Genomic DNA, 24,596 nt, shown 5'->3' with positions numbered 1-24,596 from the left:
AGTCAAGATCGGTGCAATAGTTGAGCCGAAAACAGGTAGCAAACAAACTAAAATTCAGACACACTTTGCATTTTAAATATTAGTACCTATTGTTAAAATTCAAAATTCATTTATTTCAAGAATGCCTAATTAATAAGCACTTTTGAAACGTCAAGTCACTGTTTGAAGTGTCATTGATATAATAACGGGAATGAATAAACCTTCAAATTTACAACTGCATAGGTATGTCATAAATGCCTATAGCGGTAGTTAATATAATCCCGAATTTTGGCTTCGATTAAAGTTGCAGGGTTTCGTAATTAAATGACAAAAACGTTTTCGACAATATGTCAACTTTTCATACAAGTTCTTACTGGTCATCCTTAACACTTTTTATGTCTCACAGCTGGCACAGGATTTTTTCTTATCTAAGAGAAAGATTTAGAGCTCAACTACGCGCAAAAAAAGAAAAAAAACACAGTTTTAACATTTCATAAATAAAGGTCTATTAGGTTTTTCATTAACGTAGGACAATAAGTTTTTGGAACTGGCCACTTACATATTAAATAATGTTTAGAAAGTAATTACTATCGTTGAAAATGAACTCCTTTTTTGGAGGTTAGGTAGGTATTTCATCAAACTGCCAATTGTTTTTACATTGTGGTGTCATTTTAAACGTCTTCATCACTATGAATGTTCATTTATGCTAACGGAGAATATATAGAGAAATGATAATTTCATTTTTGACCATTCATAGTATTTTTTTCTCATTCAGTTGCACTTCACGTAGGAGTTAAGTAGATAGGTACCTATACTACGGAACCTTTTTATATGTCCGTCCAAACACACACGCGTCCGGTTTTTCAGGATTATGATTAAGGTTTTTCGGCTTATCTAGTAATTTGGGCTTTAAAGAAGATTATCCGAATAGTGTATCATCAAGGCCAGTCTTTCAACAAAATGCAATAACTTCCGATAACTAGTTTTGTTTTCACTCAAAAGTTATTAGTTACTAAATATTTCCCGCGTTTTCATCCAACTAAGGGTCGTAATATAAAGTTCTCATATTATCTTGAATGATGATTCACAAGCCTATTTTCATTTTCAAATTATTTTTAACATCACATTTAAAGATGATAGTTTCTATAAATTTTATGTTATAAATAATTAGAATTTGTTTATAAAAAAAAAGTGTATTTACTCTGTTCTCGCAAACATAATCTATTTTTCCCAAGCAACGTTTACTCTTTTCGTGCTTGCATACAGATCGTGGAATAATAGCAACCGGATTGCAACCGGACACTGTTAGACAGCCTAAAATTATAAACAGTCTGTGAGAATTCTGCCGTCATAGTTGACATTGACATTTGACAATATATTTCTGAATTCTGACATTTGGTGTGCATGCACGTAGGTATCTCTCTCTGTAATTTGGTCCATAGTTTCAATTTTATACACACGGAATTCATAAAATTACTAGCATTAAGTACCGCTATGGACTACAACAGCAGACAATTGGTCGAGGATACCTTCCTAAGAGTACCTGCGGACGCTCGAATAAGGTACATTAAAACCAAATATTTATATTAGTTGCACAATAATCTTGTAACATTTTTTTCTTTCTAACTAATAACCTTATGTAGGTTCTCAGGGCTTGTATATTAAATACTGACTACTGCTAGTACACTAAAACTATAATGCTACTTTATTTATGCAAGCGGAGGTACATAAGAACCATAAGCTCATGTTGTTAAGACATATTGGTGCTAAGGCTGCTTTTCGCGTGGATAAGCATCCTTAGGCTTGCACGTAACTTGTATAGTCTGTTTTAGATTAGTTAGCAAAAGGTTAAACAAATCAGTTTCACCAATATCCCTAACAGTACACTGCTAGAGAGGCCTAACCTAACAGAAGGGTTTGCTCACCACATTGGGCAAACAGATTGGTGATTACAGTGATAGTAGAAGTAGTAGTACAGAGGATGGTGCTGCTTACTCTGTTATATTTCCTTAGTCGTCTTGTATAACACCCACGGGAAGAGCCAGGTTTAACAACTGTATTCTGATCTGCTGTCAAACAATTATTCTTCGAAAATAACATGCATGTGATGTGGTTTAAGTGGAACTTGTGGTGTCTCTACCATAATCAAACGACAATTCTGAGGGAATTTTACATATTTTGTGCTAACCTTACCTTTCTACCGTTAAACTGCAATACATTTAAAGGGCTTGCACTTCTGCATCATTGACACAGTGGTATGCAAGGTATACCAAGCAGGCAGATGATACAAATTGGGGAAATTCTCATGTACAAGTTATAATAACTGAAGGTTAGGCTTTCTATGATTTGTACAATACCTACCCTTAAGTTTTTTACAACTCGTACTGGACATTATTTTATTTCATCTGTCTGCTTAGTACTTACCCTATATGTATGCTAATGCATTGACACATATACAGAGTTTTCCTTTTTCTTTCTGGCACACACTGCAAGGATCCTTGCTTTGTATAATAAGTATCCATTCAGATCAAGGCATCTCATAAGCAAGTGCCCTTCACCTAAGTTCATGTCATTAGTTTCCATCAGGTGTGATTGCAATCAAGTGCTGGAATATTAAAAACCTGTGCATTTAATCTTATATCATTAAATATCATCAATTGACTATGTCTTTATAGGATAACCTCAATAACTCTGCTGTTTAGGGGGTGGACAGAAATCCGAAGGTTCAAATCCATTGGAGTATTGTCCTACCCACTCCTAGCATTAGCTTTAACTAGTTGGAGGGGTAAGGGGAAAGGATAAATCGTAATCAACAAGAGCAATAAAAAAAGGTAAATGAAACTGTATGTATCACTGTTTCATTTTTAAGATTGCTCTTATGGCTGGTTTCTATTGCAAATTTTCCCATTTTCTACCTACCTCTTCTGCTGTACCTTACCCTATACCTTGTCCTGTATCTGTGCTGCAGTGTAGTAACCTACTCCACGCTTGCGTTTAGCATTGGCGAAGTTATAGTGCAATTCCTTGTTTAAATAGATTTATGTGCTTCCTAGAAACTATGCTAATTCAACTCGTGCGTTGTTATTGTGTCTTGTTACCTAAATGACAATATATGATTTCTGTTATGATATTATGTTATGTTTTTAACCCTAGATCTACTATTTATTTTTCCATACAAACAAATTCAAAACATTCTTAGTGTTTACTTATGACAGTCTTTTATCTTCAATACGGTTATTGAAGATAAAAGACTGACATACGCATAGTACCTACGCCACGCGACGTTTACATAACATGAGTATCTTGATTTTACTTTTGCATGTGGCGTTAAGGCTGAAGCTGATTTCTTTGAGTAAAAACTATGGCAATGGTTAACTCAAAAATTATTAGCTTTTTGGTTTCACAGATAAGTCTCAGAGACAGTAAGTAATGTACCTCTGAAGCCTCTGAAGTATTATTTCTGGTTTTATTTACATGTTGTATAAATATTGATGTCAGTGATGTTTTATAAATCATTTATTTGAATGTTATGAAATTCAATAATAAAATATTTAATTTTTGTTAGTGAAAATATTATGTTCTATATGATACATTTTCGATGCATGATATTTTATATTGATGTATCGAAACAAGAAATAGTGCCCAAAAATAAATATATCAAACCAAAATAAATACATCTAGTGCTACAACGCAGGTTGACAGCCTACTGTCAACCTGAATTCTAGCAGCATAGTTACTGAGTCTTGAATTCTATATTGCTCTTTAATAATTCATTGATAAAGATCATGCTTATATTTTAAAGGAAACATAAAGATGAAGAAGAAGCGAGTCATCCATCTCTAAAAGTGGAAATGCAAACAATTCGCCTCAACCCTGACTCGCAGAACCTTGTGCTGGATACTTTGAGATTTATTCATGGGCCAAACTTTAAATTAGACAGTGCTAGTATGTACAAGGTATGCTTACATTATTGACTCAATCTGATTTTTTTCTATTTTACTTTACAACTTTTTTACAATTAGACAGTTATTGGAATAAATTCAAATCCATTTTTTTTCCTTCAATCATGCATTAACTGCAGCAACTATAAGCAATATTCCTCTGTGTGTTTCGTGAAACGTTAATCTGGTCATTCATTAATGACTCTGCCTTTTATGATACTTTATAACTTGAACAGTGAAGTCACATATGGAATCGAATTTAAACTTTCAAATCTTTATTGGGAGGCTGAGCGCAGTAGCTTTTGTGCGTGGTTATGAGTATTATTTCGGTCTATAAAGGTCTTTGCTCTCAACTGCTTTCTTGATCGTTGTTATGTTGAGATGTAATGTAGTTTCAACATCTTAGTGAGCCATGGTGTATTTTTAGATAGTCCAATCCACATGCCATTACAAATAGAAGTATGTAAAGACACATCAATTTAGCAAAAATGGATCAACACACAAACAATCAATTCAGTATATATTTATTTTTCTAACAGCAGGTAGCCCCCAAACTAAAAGAAATGCTAATTTTTAAAAATAATGTATACTTAGCTAGTAATGTCATCAAATTAATGTTATTGTGGATAAGAATGTGTTTGCATAGCTAAATCAAATTTATATATGTAACTTTAAATTATAATATCGCACTTAAATCTTATATAATAGTTATAAAAAGTTTTTAATGCTTTTATTTATTTGAAATGGTTCATTAAAGGTATTATGGCCTTCTTTTATCTGCGATCTAAATAACTATAACTATAAGCAGATGTGTTAAATGAGGTTTCACCTGATATCTGAAAACCTTATTATACATATTCTGTATCTGTGTTTTTCGATTTAAATGATTTTTTTATATCATTGGGTTTCTGAATTGCTTGAAAATACAATTGCACCCGGTAGATGGCGCTGTTTTACCAAACAAAACAACGTCTGTCGGTTCTGCTAGTATATATAGTATTTGTAAAATTTGATGTTGAACTTTATGTTTTTTTATTTTTAGGACAAAGGTACAAATCTTGGCAACCGTTTTTGGATGGAAAGAGGAAATCTCGTAGTCAGAGGAGGGTGTGATTATTCACTCGCCAATAAACCAGATATGAAGTCCTCGGAGACCAGGCTAAGGGAATTTGCATTGGCAAAATTAGAAAAGTATGTATATTTTTATTTACCTCTGTAATAAAAGATTTTAAACTAAGATTTTCGTGGTTAATCAACATTTCTTAAGCATAGATCAACGGGTACATACCACGATAATATTTTGAATTTGTCGATATTTCAGAAAGATCTATGTTTAAGAAACCGCTGTAATAGTTCCAACATTACGAAATGTCTCTGTTGGGGGTAAATCTGTGTTGGGGTAAAACTTGTTTTGTTTTTCTGATGTCATTGAAGTAGTGTAAACTGTCCAAGAGTTAGAAAGTTGTGTCTAGATGTGCTAGGCTTTAACAGTGAACACTTTAAAACCCCCACATCTAGCTTAGCTTAGCTGAGGCTGATGAATTGCTATATTGCAATCTATTACTTATTTCAGATATTGCTTTAACAAAGCACATTGTGCAGAAGCTTTAGAAAATGCAGCGGAAAATGTTGACAGTGCATTGGAAATCCTATTTCTGAAATATTTCAATGTCACCCAACACGAAAAACCAGCAAATATCCCATCAAAATCTGAATTAATAGAAATGAGAAATGACGAGAAAGCAGTACTTGAATCAATTTATGAAAACAGTTTTAAAGCTAAAGATGCCAACATGTGGACAGTAAATCTTCAATTGGAATATCTAACGAAATTATATCAAACCACAGACACGCAAATTCCAAAGAAAAAAGAACACAAAAATACAAACTTCAAAACCAAAAAGAAAGAAATGTGCAAGCTGTTTTTGCGTGGTTCTTGCAGATATGGTGTTAAATGCAAATTTTCACATGAAATAGAGACAGAAAGGAAACCAAGTGAAATAGATACTACAAATAGAGAAAAAGTTTCTTATGAATTAGAAATAAGATTCCCTGAGGACACTTCATATCCATATGAAGCGCCACTACTATTTTTTAAACCAGAACATAGTTCAAATTTAATACCAGAGCTTACATGTTTACAAATAACAGCTAGATTATATGATGAAGCCAAAATGTTAGCCGAAGATGGTATACCAAGTATATACACATTAGTTGAATTACTTAGCAATGAAGAAGATGTATTAAATTTTATAAAATTCGATACTAGAAAATTTCCCGATGCATTCAATGCATTGTTCCCTCAGTTAACACAAACGACAAATTTAGACAAAATAAACCAACCAACCCATTATAAGAAAGGTCAAAATAAAGATAATAGATTGAATATTAATATTAATGCAATATTAAAAGAGAATAGTGAAATAGCTAAATGGTGGTTAGATAAACGTGATAATCATAGGTATCAGAAAATGATGTCTAGTAGAAGAAAACTTCCTGCATGGCTGAAGAAGCAAGAAATTTTAGATGCAACGTCAAAATCGCAGGTTAGGTTACATATTATGACATTCGATAATGTTCTTAATATGAAAATTAAGCTTAATTTACTATACTCTGCGAAAAGCAGGAGAATCTGTATGGTTTAATTTAAAATTTCTTCAATCTTTATACTCCACACCAAATAGATCTTCTCCTCAGGAGACTTTACAATGAATAATTGTTAAGTTAACGTCTCCTGAGGATGCTGCTGGTTCCGAAGCGAAACGAGCACACACATTGCCGAAGATCTTTTCGCGGAGTAGGTATTGGAAATTAAGATTAACTATCATAATATATTATGGAATTCTGGACAGTAACGCCTGCTTCTATCCAAAATTTTTAGATTAAATAAGTGACAGGAGTAGATTTTAATTTTACATGTGATGTTAGAGCCGTATCTGATTTTTTTTCAACAAGAACTATGGCAGTAATTTACTCAAAAACTATTAGCGTTTCGGTCTCAGAGACAGTAAATAATATACCTCCAAAGCCCGTGAAGTATTATTTTGATTTTCATTTACACATTGTATAACGGAGTTACGCCCGAACAAACTTAAAACAAAACCATCCGAAAAGAAATGTATTACACTTGGGTATGTTTCAATTATTTCTTTTAATATCTCTCAGGTAGTAGTGATCAGTGGAGAGACAGGTTGCGGTAAAAGCACTCAAGTACCACAATACATTTTAGATGATTGGCTTAACAACTTCAACAAAGGTGGTCGGGAACACGTCGAGATAATATGTACTCAGCCAAGAAGGATATCAGCCATCGGCGTTGCTGATAGAGTCGCTGAGGAACGGGTGGAGAAGACTGGTCAGGTGGTGGGCTATCAGGTAGGTTGATTAGTTATAATGTAGAGATGTTAGCTCCCTTGTGTGTTCTATCGATTATATAATGGAGAGTGTTCTGAAGAGTTGTTTGCATATGGATACCTTCCATGTTCTCTGACCCACTCACTGCTGTCAAACGTCACTTTTCGATACAATAAATAAAGAAAAGTGACGTTTGACAGCAGTGATTGCAAGATTTACGCCTGTCACAAGCCTGTCGCGAGATACGTAATCACCCTGCCGCACCTCACACTGTAAAAATAAATTCCATCCTCACCATTGAGATGCATTGTTTTCTTCTATTATTCGCAATAACAGATGATTTCTACTTCGCACTTGCAAATTGTGGAACCGAGATGGTTCCACATGGTTCCATCTGATGTGTCATAAAGTATACACTTTTCCACTAACAATTTAACTCGCTTATAATTTAGTCGCACACGCACACTTTGTGGGTAGTATGCTGTAATATTTTTATCAAAGTGAGTTGTAGCAACGGATACTTTTGTTTAATGTCTTAAAAAGGTAGTAATGGCAGTAGGTGGCGCACGTTGTATCGAGTGTTACTGGATTTCCACCAGTTTTAGACTGCCGGAATGGCGAATCACGAAAGTCACAGCAGCAAGACTCCAAAAGCTATCGTTTAGGGAGCTCTTGTCTAGCAAAAGTACCATGAAATGTAGATCACAAACCATCTTTATTTTGTAACCAGCTCGTTGAAGTTCACCGGTTTAGACAGCAACGGAAGTTCAATTGGTGCACATTTGTATTCATTTTTTTATTTAAACATTAGATTAGGAACTTTATTACTGAATAAAACCAAGTACGCAATACAAATATTGTACGGAGTTTGTGTTGTGTTTCAACTGTCTGCCCTATGCTTCTAAATATAAATTCTGCAAGGTGCGAAATTCGGTGCAGAGTTCTTTCCAATTTTTCGTTATGGTCACAATTAAATTATAGACTGTAATTTATTGTTGTTTCGATAGTCATAATTATCTACGTGAGTTTTCAGATCAGATTGGAAAGCAAAGTATCCTCGAAAACACGACTCACTTTTTGCACCACTGGCATGTTGTTAAGGAGGTTGGAATACGATCCTCAACTGACCACAGTCACTCATATAATAGTTGATGAAGTTCACGAAAGGTCCGAAGAGAGCGACTTCCTATTACTAATATTAAAGGACCTTATCAAAGTGAGGAAGGATTTAACTATCGTACTAATGAGCGCTACTATGAACGCGGATTTGTTCTCGATTTACTTTAACAAGGTCCCAGTTATTGAAATACCAGGTACGATGTTTTTTTTTTTATGTAAGAGCTACTGCTATGCGGTATAATTGCGGTGCGTTTTTAATTCCGCATCCGAAAACACCGTAACTAATTCTAAATATGCAGTACGCCTTGCGCTAAAAATCCGTTTGCATTTTTTTTCGTTCTGTGAACTTTTATTTTGTTGCATAGTTCACAGATCACTTTAAATTCAAATTCAATATTTATTTATTTCAAGTAGGCCTGCTTTATAAGCACTTTTGAAACGTCGAGTATGTCTGTGGTGACTACCATATATTCTTTCGATCGGAAAAAGTTATTATCTTGGAATAATTGTGTATAAACGGTCGTTTTTTTTACTTCACGTTTTTGATACTTGACTTGACTGTTCAAGTAAAAAAAACGATAGTTTATACACAATTATGTCAAGATACTTGAGTATCTTGAAATAATTGTGAATAAACTGTCGTTTTTTTACTACTATATTACTATTTTTTAAGCCTACTTAAAAGGCTTTAATAATAGAATGCAAACTTAACGTAAACCTAAATTTTCATAACGAGTTTTAGTGTATTTCACAAAGTCCTTATATTAAAAATGTAATGTTTCAGGTAGAACTTTTCCAGTAGAACAATTATTTTTGGAAGATATCTTGGATGAGACTGATTATACTTTGGAAGAAAATGGTCCCTACGCACGCAAAGTTAAAAGAGGTTTGTATCCGGCATTATATTATAGATTTAGGGATTCATAGCACGACATTGTTGGACATTTTTTATCTGTTTTTTAATAGCGCGGCTTATATGTCCGTATAGCATCGCTATAATTCTTTACCAACATTATAAATGCCAAATTGTGTTTGTTTGTTAGGTTGTTTGTCCTTACGCACCCTAGCAACGAATCAACAAGGAAGTTTCCTTTTTTTATTCTTTTAACGTTGAAAATCAGTAAGAAGCTGAATATGAATATTTAATATTTCCAAATTATATTAAACTCTGTTAAAATATCAGGTGACAAAGACAAGAGGATAGACTTCGAGACGGAATTAAAAACGGCTGACGTTAAATCCGACTCAACTGAACCGCCCAAAGCATCGATACGCGATGAAAATCTTTCGATATCCCAAATATTGGCAAGATATCCAAATTGTAGTCCAAAAGCGAGTAAAAACTTGTATCTCATGGACACGGAGAAGGTAAGTCCCATATAAATAAGTTAGATTAAATTAGAAAAAAAGATAATTATTAATATTTTGTATTATTGTAATATATATTATTGCAGTATATTTAATACCCCAACTTTCCACATGACTATCCTACTAATCATCATCATATAAACCCGTTACCGGCCTACTAATGGGCGCGGGTCTCCCACAATGACAAAGTGTCAAGGCCGTAGTCCACCACGCTGGCCCAGTGCGGATTGGTGGACTACACTTCGAAAACATTATGGGGAACTATCAGGCATGCAGGTTTCCTCATGATGTTTTACTTCACCGTTGTAGCAAGTTATATTTGAATTGCTCAAAACGCACATAGTTAGATAAGTTATAGGTGCGGGATTCGAACTCGTCCCTCCGACAGTGTAGTCGAAGTCCTACCCACTGGGCTATTACCGCTTCATCCTACTGTAACTTTGTATGGATGGATGGACGGTTGTTACACTTTCATACAAAAACTACTGGATGGGTTTTGATAAAACATTGCAGTTACATATGTTTTATGAGAATAACACATAAGCTATATTTAAAAGAGATATTGTGTCAATTGGTCAAAGCATTTCAATAAATTGCAAGTAAGTCGGAATAAATCTGTGAGATCTTGGCGTGCTTAGTGGTTTTACGTACTAGCGTGTAAATACACTAACGGTTCAACTGTATTCTATCAACACAATACTATATTATGCAACGTGTCAACGAATTACGAAATACTTTTGAAGAGTGCGGTATTATATTTCACAAGGAATAACCCTGTAAAAATAATAAATTAAAAGAAGCATATTTATTTTTCCGTACAAACGAATTCAAAACATTCTAAGTGTTTACTTTTGACAACCCTAATGAAGATTAAAAACCCACACATGCATAGTACCTACGCTACGCGACGTGTACCTTTATAATACATTAAATAAGTGTCAGGAGTCACTTGATTTTAACTTTGCATTTGATGTAAGGGCTCTATCTGATTCTTTTTCAGTAAAAACTATGGCAGTGGTATACTTGAAAACGATTAGGGTTTCGGTTTCACAGATAAGTCTCAGACAATAGAGAGAGATAGACAATAAAAAATGTGCATCAGCACGGCTAGCATCGGCAGGAGACGATTCATGAGACGATTATATCCCCGGGAGAAAGGATACAAATTTATCTTCTCCCACAGCTTTATAAATTCTCAGAGCACTGGCACACACATACAAATAATACCCAAATAATATATATGTATATGTAATATTAAACGCTGACGCGCGCGATTCGCACCCTTAACGACATAGCTGAAAGAACGGATCTGTTTTGTTGTACTCTGACTGAACTTGCTCTGTGATGCATTTGTTACATTGATAAAGTTTAGTATGTAGGTTAGTGAAATATAGTTATAATGTATGTTGATAGGTGCATCAGAATCTACGCTAGTGCATTAGGAAAATTCCTGTAATACTAGTCGTAAATTGAAAAATAAATAAAGCAGTGCTTTAGCAGGATTACACGTGAATTTTATCCCTTGTCAGGATATAATCTGTAAATATAATTTTTATCTCCTAGCCTATAGCTAACCCTGCTGAAGCCTGTAAAGTAATATTTCGGTTTTCATTTACACATTGTTTAGTGGCATAATATCATTTTATAGTAACAAAATCACGTAAACATAATAATTAAATAAATAATAATAAATAATAAACATACTACGACAATACACACATCGCCACGACAATACACACATCACCATCTAGTCCCAAAGTAAGCGTAGCTTGTGTTATGGGTACTAAGGTAGCTGTTGAAATAAGCGATTACGTGCTTACACAAACCTCGGGTGTGTGTGCCTAAACGCGTCAACCTGCTAATTTTTGAACACTATAATAAATAGTTTATTTATTGAAATACTTTGTGTTATCGCAGTATTATTATTTTTAGATCAATCTAGACCTCGTAGAACATGTTCTGGAATACATTGTGAAAGGGGATCACTCTTGGCCGCGAGAGGGCGCCATTTTGATTTTCCTACCCGGCATCGGCGAGATTATGTCCTTGCACGACCAACTGGCTGATAGTCAAACATTTAGTCCGAAGTAAGTAAAATAACTCTTTATTAAAACCTTTAAAGTACTCAAAATACATTAAAAAAGGGTTTTGCGGGTATATAATAACTAAAACGTACGCTATTAGATAACCGCAGGTAGCTTTGATTGTGAAGTTACATAATATCAGAGTTTTCGATTGTGCTGACGAGGATTCGGGGCAAACCATTGCACCAGGATTTGGGTAATTTAAATAAACGACCAGTGCACTGCAGATGCACTGTGGCTTATTTATGGAGAATAACAGCTGCAGAGGAAATCACAGGAGGCAAATATAATGCAGCTGCAAAAAGGAAAGGAAACGTTCACACTTACTTGAAAATACGTAAATCCTGGCTTCCTTCGAAGGAAATCGATATTACACGTCGCAGAAACCACTAAAACTATTATATTATCTTGCACAATAATGACGACATTTATTTTACCTTGATTATGTTTATTTTTATTATCTATATGTTCATAAGTATTTATGTATGATTGAGTATATATTATTTTATATTTATTTATTATATTTTTCTTATTTGTGCAATTTTGTTTATGTATTTGTATTTAGCTATTTGAATGTACGTTTATAATAATTTTCACCTGTCCGCTCTCTCTCATCTTGTCCTAATCCAAAGGTTGCCTGGCAGAGATCGCTACTAAGCGATAAGGCCGCCTTTTGTATTCTACTTCTGTCTTTGTATTTCTATTGTTTTTTTATTTTCCTAACTTCATTGTGGTGTACAAATAAAGAGTTAAATAAATAAATAAATAATAAAACTGCACTAATTTATAAAAATATAGTAAGATGGTAATGTATGTTCCTTTCACAAACTTCTCACCGGCCAAAGTATATTGTCAATGCACGTCAAACGGCCATTTGTAAGTGACGAGTGTGCGGAGAGTAGAGATGCGGGAAAGGCGAGGTAGGAACCATAGTACTGCAAAATCTACAGATAGATTAAATATCGAACAGATTGATAACAAAATAAACGTTGGCTGTTTTCACTAACGAAGGGCCAAGTAATGCCTAAGTAAGCAACGCCTAACTAGGCATACGTTACCCTTTCACCAATCGATTTTCACTACACGACTCATATAACCTAACTTGTTGCCACAAGGTGTGGTATATTTTTGTATTATAATATTTATCGTAAGGATTCAAGATTATGAAACAAAACCGAATTTATATTTTTGCCAAGACACTGTTTACGAAAGTGTCAGTTAACGAGTACCCTAAACATTACGTTCCGCCAAATCGGTGACGTAACTTAAGACGGTGCCTGACGTCGTTAAACATTACATAAGAGTTCGTGACGTTTGTTCGTGACGTTTTGTTTTTCTGCTGTCCTACCCGGACGTGTCCTAGGTTTAGTGAAATCGAGCAATGATATCTTAGGTAATTAGTGGAAAACTAAAAAAAATATGTTATATCACTTTATTACAGAACAGGAAAATACATTTTAGTTCCACTGCATTCAACGCTGTCAAGCGAGGAACAGGCCATGGTTTTTAAAAAACCTAATCAAGGGTCGAGGAAGATTGTCCTATCTACTAACATCGCGGAGACTTCAGTTACTATTGACGACTGCGTGTTTGTCGTCGACTGCGGACGGATGAAGGAAAAGAGGTGAGGAAATACAAAAGCCAATATTAATTTATAAATAGTGCAAATTCAAAAATTCAAATTTCAAATTCAAAATTTCTTTATTCATGTAGGCCTATCACAGGCACTTATGAAGCGTTTATACATATATGTTTACATAATTGTAAGGGGGTGGTGATAACTTCGTTCGCCAACTTAAACCTAAAGCTACGAGGGTTCCAAACGAGCCCTGGTCTAAGAAGAGCCCACAAAAAACTTAGCCGGGTAAAATATAACTGTGCTTTAATATAACCATTTAAAATATACCCAAAAATAGGCTTATAAATAAATACATAATAAATTTTAATGTTGATTTTTTTACAGTGTTTAATGTATCCAAAACCAGGCTTAAATTTAATAATAAATTTTCAGATTCGATTCCAACCGTAACATGGAATCTTTGGACCTTGTTTGGGTGTCGCGAGCCAACGCGAAGCAGCGTCGAGGTCGGGCCGGTAGAGTGATGCCCGGTGTCTGCATACATATGTTCACATCCCATCGTTACACCTACCACTTGGCGGAGCAACCCGTGCCAGAAATTCATAGAGTGCCGTTAGAACAATTGCTACTCAAACTGAAGATTTTGCCGTTATTCCAGAATATGAATGTCCATGAAGTTCTAGGTAAGAATATTTACCGAGATATTATAGTTTAGAAGCGAACTAAAATTCGATATCGAGTTGTTAAATAAATCTATATTGGATAGAAGCATGCGTTTCTTTGCGGAAATCCATTATATATTATGAAAATTAAGTTTAATTTGTATGGTGTAATTTATAATTTGTTTCTTATATGAGTATAGCAAATTAATAACCAATAACCACGATTGGTTAAATGTGTTTTAATATATTGTTTAAACTTAGGCAAAGGTAGATCTAATATAACCTTCGGTATCATGTTAGAAAAGCATATACCCATCCACGCAAAGGATTTCTGTACTTTTCTCAGACTATATGCAGATATCACTAATTTATGTCCGTTTCTGGTAAGTCGACTGTTTATATTGACTGTTTGTTTATTTAATAAACATTATATTATTATGAATATAGATTGTTATTTATATAGTTGATTTGTTATAATATAACCGCCGAATTGCTTGCAGTAAATAAAATTATAATCTTCGGGCGTTAGATCTATTTATTCATTTATTACGTGACATCTATCCATTCAAAGCCTTCACTTATTCGTCATCATCAACCCATTGCCGGCCCACTACATGGCACGGGTCTTCAATCAGAATGTGAATGGTTTAGGCAGTAGTCTACAACGCTGGCCAAGTACGCATTGGTTAACTTCACACGCCTTTGAGAACGTTATGGAGAACTCTCAGGCATGCAGGTTTCCTCTCAAAGTTTTTCTTCACCGCTTAAAGCAAGTTATATTTAAATTGCTAAAAAGTTGGTGGTGCGTGCCGGGACTTGAACTCGGTCTCCACGAACGGAAAGCCAAAGTAGGCTATCATCGCTTTACCGTTTTCTTCACTTATTGGCTTTATTAAAATGGTAACGGTCAAAATTATCCATCCAATAAGTTTGCCTATCTTTACAGGAAAAACGATAGAACCGCCGCTCAAATCCAACATAGATGGCGCTTTAACCCGCCTTCAAGACGTAGGCGCTTTAGATAAAACCTTTGCCCTGACTGCGCTCGGAAAACATCTAGCTGCTTTACCAGTGGATGTAAGGATAGGAAAACTGATGCTATTCGGAGCTATATTCTGCTGTGTGGACTCAGCTTTGACTATTGCCGCGTTTTTGAGCCATAAAAGTCCTTTTCTATCGCCGTTTGGGAAAAAGGTAAGTTTAAACTTTTGTGAACGAAAACTATTCGGGTTTAATACCGTCGCTTTAAGCAGTATTAAGTAAATATTGTTGATGTTTTGTTTCGGAATTATAATCCTTATTTTTTAAATGTCAAGGTCATATTTAAATTAAAAAATCATTTATTACAAGTAGGGCTAATAAAAACGCACATAATTGGGAACGTACAGAAACCGTGTACACGACTTATATGGAAGCATCAAACGGTTTATCACTTTCTACCATTTAGCAGTTGACAGTAATTATTTTCCTCTAATGTTCTGAACGTTCACCATAAAGTGGGAATATGGGAAAAAGTTTGTGAGCTAGCAACATTCTGCGGGTGTAAAGTAAGACGTACGATACAATAATTGAGTATGTTCTTACTTCAATGTTTAAGCACTTTTGAAACGTCAAGTCTGTCTTAGTATTTGTATTGACTCAATTCGACTCGTTCGGAAGGCAGATTCTATGAATTAGATAAATAGATAGATAAATTCTTTATTGCGATGCAAAAATAAAACAATTAATGGATAAAGATAAAAAATATTGGAAACAGAAATACAAGAAAAATAAAAATACGCAAAGGCTGTCTTATCGCTTTAAGCGATCTCCTCCAGAGAACCCTTAATGAAGGAAGAATTATGGTAACGGGATAGTGCAATATTTTCAAAATTACACATCACCTACATATAACAATAATACATAAATAGCTAATACAATTTTACAGTTTCAAAAACATTATTCTGTCTTGTGAGAGATAAAAGCGGAATGGCCTGCTTCCAAGCAACCTTGCCGCAAACTTTTTTGAAGTAATACTACTTTAAGCAACGCTAGTAAGCGCTCTGATCTTGTGCGAATCGGACATACGTGGCATTTATTTACAATATATAATTTCTGTTTCCCGTGAAAATTTTAAAAAGTTGTAAATATTACCGTTAAACTTATATGATGCTATTTTTTTTATTATCAAGGTAAGGTTATCCATAAAATATTTATTCTTTGCACAGGCGGAGGCTGATTCAAAAAGGAGAGAATTTGCGTGTTCCAACAGTGACCAGTTGACTACGTTGAGAGCTTACAGAGTAAGTATTATTTTAGACTCCAAGCAGTCGAAGTTAAAATTGTTTATTGTTTATTGTTATTAGGTACACAAAACAGGTAATAACTAAAAGTAGATCTAAATATAAGTAATAACAAGTTTTGTTCTAAGCTACAATCACATACTTGGAATTAAATTAAACAAAACAAAAATTCCTTATCATCGTAATAATTTATTTATATATAATAAAAGCGAAAGGTGACTGACTGACTGACTATCAACGCTCGCAAACCCCTTGATAGATCGAGCTGAAATTTGATATACAGACTACAATAATAACGTAATGGTCGGATAAAAAAAAGACTTGAAAATTCTCCGAAAGGGGTAAATATGGTTTGATAGATTTTGTAATTTCAGCTTATCAATCAGTATCTTATTTAAAGTAAGGGAAGCCGCGGACCAAAGTAAGTATTATACAAAATACCAGAAAGCACTCGTCCTTTAGTTTTTTACATATTAAAACTAGCAACTTTTGTTCTATGACTTTATTTCACAAACCATCGAGTTAAACTCGATAGTATGTGAAATATTAAACATTTGAGATTTCACATAGATACTACTCTGTACTGTAAAATAGTCAACAGCGCGCCAACCACAACTAGAGAACTACAAAAAAACATGATTTATAAATAATTAAAAAAAGAAAAAATTGTTTTTTTTCTTAATTCAAAATCAGACTTTTAGTTATAAGTAATAATAATTACAAACAAAAATAAATATTTACAATAAATATAAGCCGTCTAACTGTTCGCTTATGGGCATGGTACCCAAATGCTGGTGCTTTTGCCCCTTTGTATTGCTAGACTTAGCCGTTGGGCTAAATAAGCGCCAGCTCTTGGGAGACGTCAAGACAAATTTTGGGACACGATCTTAATACAATTTTTTGTGTCCGAAGACCATGGGCCGGAGTCTCAAACGCAAGCGCCGCAAAATCGTAGTCATTACAAATAACGTAGTATTTACGGCGCTTAAGTATTGCTTTATTAATTTTATTGTAAGAAATAAATAATTACTGAATTTTGAATAGTCTTAGAGCAAAAGTTGTAAATTTTAATTATAGAAATTACAAGGCGGAGAGCTTTTTTGTATATTTTTTTAACCCTATAGTTTAATTAAGAAGTTGAATAATTTTTTATACAACGTGTAAATGAAAACCGAAATATTACTTCACATGCTTAAGAAGTTTTATTTACTGTATCTGAGAATTATCTGTGAAACCGAAACGCTAATAGTTTTTGAGTAAATCGCTGCCATAGTTTTTTGAAAGATATCAAACACAGCCCTAACATCACTTGCAAAATTAAAATCAAGTGACTCCTGTCATTCTATTAGATACGCGTCGCGTAGCGTAGGTACTATGCGCGTGTCGGCCTTTTGGCTTCGATAGGGTTGTCATAAGTAAATACTTAAAATGTTTAGAGTTAGTTTGTGTGGTAAAATAAATATGCTTCTTTTGATTTAATATTTCTGGATGGTGTCGTTTATGACGTTTTTCATATATTAATATCGTAGTATACTAGTATATACTACGACATTACAAATATCGCCATCCAGTCCCAAATTGAGCGTAGCTTGTGGTACTCATCATCTTGACTGATGAATATTTTTATGAATATACATAAATACTTATAATACACAGATAAACACCCAGACACTGGAAAACATTCATGTTTTTCAAACATACATTTTCCAATTGTGGGAATCGAACCCACGGCCTTGGACTCAGAAAGCAGGGTCGCTGCCCGCAATAACACACATCGCCATCTAGTCCTCAATTAAGCGTAGCTTGTGTTATGGGTACTAAGATGACTGATGAATATTTTTATGAATAACACCCAGGTACTGAAAAACATTCATGTCCATCACACAAACATTTTCCAGCTGTGGGAATCACAGCAGAATCGCTGTCCACTGCGCCAATACACCGTCAAGTTACAAGTTGTATATTAATAACAATTATCAATTTTATTCCTCAGATAACTTATTCTATGTTTGAAAAATCCGCCTTTAATTAAGTAAATTATTATTTTAATGTGTTTACAGAGATGGCAGCAAGTATTAAAGTCAAGTACTCACGCTGCGCTGGTGTTCGCGAAGGAGCATTACCTCTCACACAAAACTCTGTTGATGCTTGGAGATATCAAGCACCAGTTGCTTGGTTTGCTGGCTTCGATCGGCTTTGTACCGGATATGCCGGCTTTAAGGAGGAAGATGAGAAAAGATTCGGTGGCTGCTCTCACTGGTGAAGAAGTGAGTTCTTATTTGCAATGTCCGTAGACTACCCAATAAGGTTTTGACTTGTGGGGAGCTTTGGCTTTCCACCCTACCGACGAAGTCTTGCCGCTAAGCGATTTAGCGTTCGGGTACGATGTCGCGTAGATTTCCTATATACAGGCAGGGGTTTATGAAAAGGATAGTATATATACAGTGGCGTGCAATAATTCTTATTTTCAGGACATCAAGGTCTTAAAATCTCAAATAAGCTGTCAGTTTTTGAAAACCTCCAATTTAAGCAGGAGGTCCCGGGTTCGATTCCCGACAGGGGCAATTTGGGAATTTATAATTTCTGAATTTGGTCTGGTCTGGTGGGTGGCTTTGGCCGTGGCTAGTTACCATCCTACCGAAGACGACGTGCCGCTAAGCGATTTAGTGTTCCGGTGCGATGTCGCGTCGAAACCGATTAGGGGTATGACTACCATACTCCCTAACAGGTTAGCCCGCTACCATCGTAGACTGTATCATCACTTACCGCCAGGAGAGATTGCAGTCAAGGGCTAACTTGTATAGGAATATTTTTTTTTGGCAGTGGGCAGCGACCCTGCTTTCTGAGTCCAAGGCCGTGGGTTAGATTCCCACAACTGGACAATATTTGTGTGATGAACATGAATGTTTTTCAGTGTCTGGGTGTTTATCTATATATTATAGGTATTTATGTATATTATTCATAAAAATTATTCATCAGTTATCTTAGTACCCATAACACAAGCTACGCTTACTTTGGGTCTAGATAGCGATGTGTGTATTGTCGTAGTATATTTATTTATTGAAAAAAAAATTGAAAAGAAAAAAGCTATGGTCGCAAGTTCTAGAACTTTAATAGTAAATATCACAACATTGCTTTACAAATTGATATAAATGTATTCAAAATTCAAATTCCATTTATTTCAAGTACGCCTAATATAAGCACGTCAACGTCAAGTTTGTCTGTGTGTAGTGAAGAGGCCGGCAAGAAACTCTGCAGTTGCTCTTTTCCTATATCAACAATTTACATTTTAGATTTAAAAATTCATTTTAATGTAAATAATAATCGCACTATGGAAGTCCGGCACAAACCATCATGTTAGTTTAAAAGTGGTATTTTAAATTATAAGAATTTATTAACTTTGTTACAGTTAAACTCCAACGGGAACAATGACAAGCTATTGGCTGCCATTTTATGCGCAGCTTTATATCCAAACGTTGTTAAGGTAAACACCCATTCCAGCCCATTCAACCGTTTAATAGGAAAATACCTTTACTTTAGTGTACTAACATTTAACTATTTTCTGTGGTCGTATAAGTTTAAAAAAAAAACGTGTGTGTACTCATGTACACGCGTTAGAAGTTATACTTCTTTGGCGTATCGAGATAAAAATCTTTTCAAAAATTTTATCTTTCGCCTTATTCTACGTTTGTAGAAAAAACGACACTAACAATAGAAAAAAGGTATTGTTTGGAATATTGAAAGTCAACTGTCAAACCTTTTTTAGAAAAACTGAAATGTTGGCTATAGCTAACTTCATGGTGTCGGCGTTTTTGTGACGGTGTGCGCGAGCATCGTAAAAATTTACTCTTATCATTTTTCCCTAACGCGCCAAAAGAAGTATAACTTTAAAAATATTTTTTTCTCATCTAGCCATTGGAATATGTATCTTGTTACTACTACTGATGTGTGAATTTACGTTGACTATAGATCAATTGTTTTACCCGTTGAGGAACAGTAGGTGTAGCAATATTATATAATTTTAGGCTCTACATATAAATTTGTCCTTATTGATCGGTCAATCAATCGGTAGAAGTCGGCTTCTAAAAGGAGAATGATATCAATTCGCTTGTTTTTTTTATGTATGGTCGGCCATTACTCCGCCATACATAGACATGTTTATTCAAAAATCCCATTTAAATTTCAGGTAGCCACTAAAACTGCAACGAGGCAGTCTGGGTTGTCAAAAAGATAACACAGGTGTATTCAGTAAATCGGGCTACACTTACCTTTCATATCAAAGTTTTCATATCAAACAATTTAGTTTGCATACCTTTTGATTCCAAAATTGTTCTTTCTTTTATTTATTATTTATACTCTTTATTTGCACACAAATAAAAATACAAAAAAAGAATAAAAGAAAACACAGACAGAAGAAGTATACAAAAGGCGGCCTTATCGCTTTGTAGCGATCTCTTCCAGGCAACCTTAATTCTTTCTTTTGTTAATTTTTTATTTACTTTTTAGTTGGTATTATTACATATAATTCCAAAATATTTTTTTTTTTTTTTTCGTAATTTTTTTTTTATCTTATTTAGGTGCTAACTCCAGAAAAGGCGTTCCACATGCAAGTGGGGGGTGCCATACCACGGCAGCCTTCACCGGATGAATTGAGATTCAAGACCAAATCCGACGGCTACGTCATATTACACCCCTCCTCCGTCAATTCCACCTTCGGATACTTTGCGAGTCCGTACCTGGTGTACCAGGAGAAGGTGAAGACTTCGAGGGTTTTTATACGGGAGTGCTCTATGGTGCCCAAGTTGCCGTTGGTTTTGTTCTCTGGTAAGTTTATTTTTTTTATTTCACTAAACCGTGTTTGAAATCCATACTAATATAATAAATGCGAAATTGTCTTTGTTTGTCCTTACTTCACGCCCTAACTAAGCACTAAATTGACTTGAGTTAGTTAAAAGGACAGATGACGAACGACGGACCATTTTTGAACCTGGAAAACATCAATTCCCTTGAGTTTACGCGGAACATTCATTTTGTTACAACAAATATTGACTTAGTCATCGCGAGTATAACCGCGGGGCGCAGCTAATATAGGATATGGCCTTAAATAGGTGAATTTTGAATTGTTGAATAATTATTTTTAATTTGTATGAGTATGGCCTTAAATACGTGAATTTTTAATTGTTGAATAATTATTTTGTATGGGTATGGCCTTAAATAGGTGAATTTTGAATTGTTGAATAATTATTTTTATTTTCTATGAGTATGGCCTTAAATACGTTAATTTTTAATTGTTGAATAATTATTTTTATTTTGTATGGGTATGGCCTTAAATAGGTGAATTTTTAATTGTTGAATAATTATTTTTATTTTGTATGGCCTTAAATAGGTGAATTGTTGAATTATATTTTATTGCAGGATGCACATTGACAGTTGAGCTTCATAACGGCACGTTCATTGTTTCCTTGGAAGACGGTTGGATTATGTTCCAGGTGGAGACACATGAAGTGAGTTTTTTTTTTAAATTTTAACAAGGGTTTCATGCATATAAATACATTCACCTTCACATTACATTTTCTATCTGTTCACAAATGAAAAAGTTATATAAAGGTTCACGAGGAAGACTGTGTTAATTTTAAAAATTCATGTTAAAATAATAAATTATGTAAAATATAAATATCCCGGAGGAGATCCGTGATCTGTAGTGGTTCGCAATGGTTTGATGTAATGTTGATGATGAACGTTAGAATAGCTCAACATCATACACGTTATTATTGTATATGTGTATATTGTGGGGTAACGCTGCTGATATTGATTCTATTTTTGTACTACAGTCTTATATTATTACTACATCTTTGACGGCCCATTGGCGCAGTTTGCAGCGACCCTGCTTTCTCAGCCAAAGGCCGTGGGCTCGATTCCCACGACTGGAAAATGTTTGTGTGATGAACTCGAATGTTTTTCAGTGTCTGGGTGTTTATCTGTATATTATAAGTATTTTATGTATATTATTCATAAAAATATTCATCAGTCATCGTTGTACCCATAACACAAGCTTCGCTTACTTTGGGGCTAGATGGCGATGTGCGTATTGTCGTAGTATATTTATTTATTTATTTATATACAAAATGGGCCAATAGAGTCTTAACGAGATAAATTTAGAGAAGCTAAAATTATGATGGTGCATAATCAAAACATTTTTGAAAATTTAATTTTTTTACATAAAAATATAACCAAATTTAAAAAGAAAATGGCCTGTAACAATTTTAATATTAGAAGTAAAAATAAACTCGTAGTCCAGTTTACCAGGCTGCACACAATTAGTAATTCATTTAAGGGTAATTGTATATAATTTTATAACAAATTTACAGATAAAATCCTTAAGATGTCTCAATGAGTTCATATAAAACTTAAGCTTATAGAAAAATCCTATTATAATATTATGTATGATATGTATGATAAAAAAGCTTGGGAATGAATTGCTCTAACGTCATAGCTAAACATTAAGTCGACTGTGAGATGGTGATAACAAAAAAAAACCCTGGCTAAGTTTGTTGTGGGCTCTTCTTAGACCAAGGCGCGTTTGGAACCCTCGTAGCTTTAGTTTTAAGTTAACAAATGCGGTTATAACCAACACCTGACATTTGTGTTAACATGTTAAATGTATGAACGCTTCATAAGTGCCTGTGATAAGAAAAAAACATTTTTGAATTTGAATTTGTAATTATACATTTTTGTGTATTAAAAGGATTGTAATTGTTACATTCAGGTTGCCGAAATGTTGAAGACGATACGCGTGGAACTTATCAATCTTCTAGAAGAGAAGATTAACGACCCATCTCTGGACCTACTTCATTATGAGAAGGGAAACAAGATTATAAAGGCAATCGTCCATGTTATAACGAAAGATTGATGAATGTTTAGTATTTTAGATTATTGTAAAGAGATACACTTAGGATAATGATTGGTCTTTAAATAGATACCGTATTACCTCAGAAAACTATCACTTTAAAAGTTGCAATTAAATATCATAGTTTGTTTTGACTGTGGATACTTTGTTGTTGGGTTACCAGTGATTCCTTAGGTAACCCGGGGTGTTATTTATTTATATTACACCTAATTTGTACACCACAAATAGGAAAAAAAAAACAATGGACGCAACAAAAATAAACTTAAAAAGTAGGATACAAAGGGAAACCGATTGGTGGGGTGTATTATTATTATATACATACTTACGAACAATTACACACTAATACTTATCGAGATTACACACATACAATAATAATAAATATAAAAATAATTAACTAATATATACTAAAACATACTTAAATATGAGTAAGAGTTAATCACTGTCGTCTTTATTGCTCAAGATAATGGGCTTTAACAGCATTTTTGAATATGTCTAGTGACCTTGACTGTCGTATGCTTATTGGGAGTGCATTCCACAGTTCAGTAGCTTGAACAATGAATGAATGCTTATAAAACCTGGTTTTATGAAACGGCATACTCAAAGTCAGCGTACGACAAGAACGTAAATCTGACTGCACATTAAATTTCTCCTTTAGGTAAGAGGGAGATTTTGGGTTAAATAACACACAGGGAGTGCTCGAAATAAAAGATGATAATGCAACACACATATATAATCATACACCGTGTTTCACAGAGACGCGCCGAGTACTGTAGTATCGCGCACAGGCGAACTATATACAGGATAATTTTGAAACCACGGTGGATTTTTTTTTTTTTTTTGGTTTCGGTATCGGTAATAGAACATATTACAAACAATTTCATATATATTTTTTTTTACCATGTCCGAGCATAAAATAAGGAAATCGGGGCTACTCGTAATAGGTATCTACCTAAATAAATAATAGCCCACTACCATCTAAAGCTGCATTGTCACTTACCACCAGGTGAGATTGCAGTTACGGGCTAACTTGTAGTTTTTAGTTTTATAAAAAATTCATCGTAATGTGTAGCATGCATAGGTAAGTAATCGGTTTTAAATTTTAATTGTTTAAGTTATTATCATGCTTTATTTTATGGAATTAGCGCTGCGACGATAGGACTATCATAGGGTGTCCAAAATTATCTTTTCCGGGGACTAATCTTTTGTAACCGTTAATTTCTGTATCGTAAACATAAAAAAAAATATATATGTTCATAAATTTGGTTCATGTATGACATATTAAAATATCCGCACTGAAAAAAATATCCTGCATATAAGTACA

The 24,596-nt window shown here is 34.2% G+C and overlaps 1 protein-coding gene across 2 annotated transcripts; it reads left to right on the top strand.

The window, feature by feature from the left end:
• Positions 1-1,378: 1,378 nt before the first annotated feature.
• Positions 1,379-23,521, top strand: LOC120631572 (putative ATP-dependent RNA helicase DHX57). Of its 2 annotated transcripts, XM_039901207.1 has the most exons (18): positions 1,379-1,541; positions 3,782-3,935; positions 4,963-5,111; positions 5,494-6,466; positions 7,086-7,295; positions 8,308-8,587; positions 9,178-9,279; positions 9,577-9,761; positions 11,694-11,848; positions 13,287-13,469; positions 13,857-14,107; positions 15,033-15,280; positions 16,294-16,368; positions 18,429-18,635; positions 19,778-19,852; positions 20,946-21,192; positions 21,784-21,872; positions 23,135-23,521. In XM_039901207.1, the coding sequence occupies exons 1-18, from the start codon at positions 1,384-1,386 to the stop codon at positions 23,276-23,278; spliced, it is 3,885 nt and encodes a 1,294-aa protein (XP_039757141.1). In that variant the 5' UTR covers positions 1,379-1,383; the 3' UTR covers positions 23,279-23,521. The 2 variants fall into 2 exon arrangements, with proteins under 2 accessions (XP_039757141.1, XP_039757142.1); XM_039901208.1 differs by lacking the exons at positions 1,379-1,541; positions 3,782-3,935; positions 4,963-5,111 and having other exon boundaries at positions 6,311-6,466; positions 7,150-7,295.
• Positions 23,522-24,596: the final 1,075 nt, after the last annotated feature.

The sequence above is a fragment of the Pararge aegeria genome, chromosome 18 (assembly GCF_905163445.1).
Source record: "Pararge aegeria chromosome 18, ilParAegt1.1, whole genome shotgun sequence".
In the NCBI taxonomy this organism is placed as follows: Eukaryota; Metazoa; Arthropoda; class Insecta; order Lepidoptera; family Nymphalidae; genus Pararge; species Pararge aegeria.
Note: the sequence above shows the minus strand (reverse complement) of the source record. Positions and strands in the feature narration are given on the sequence as shown.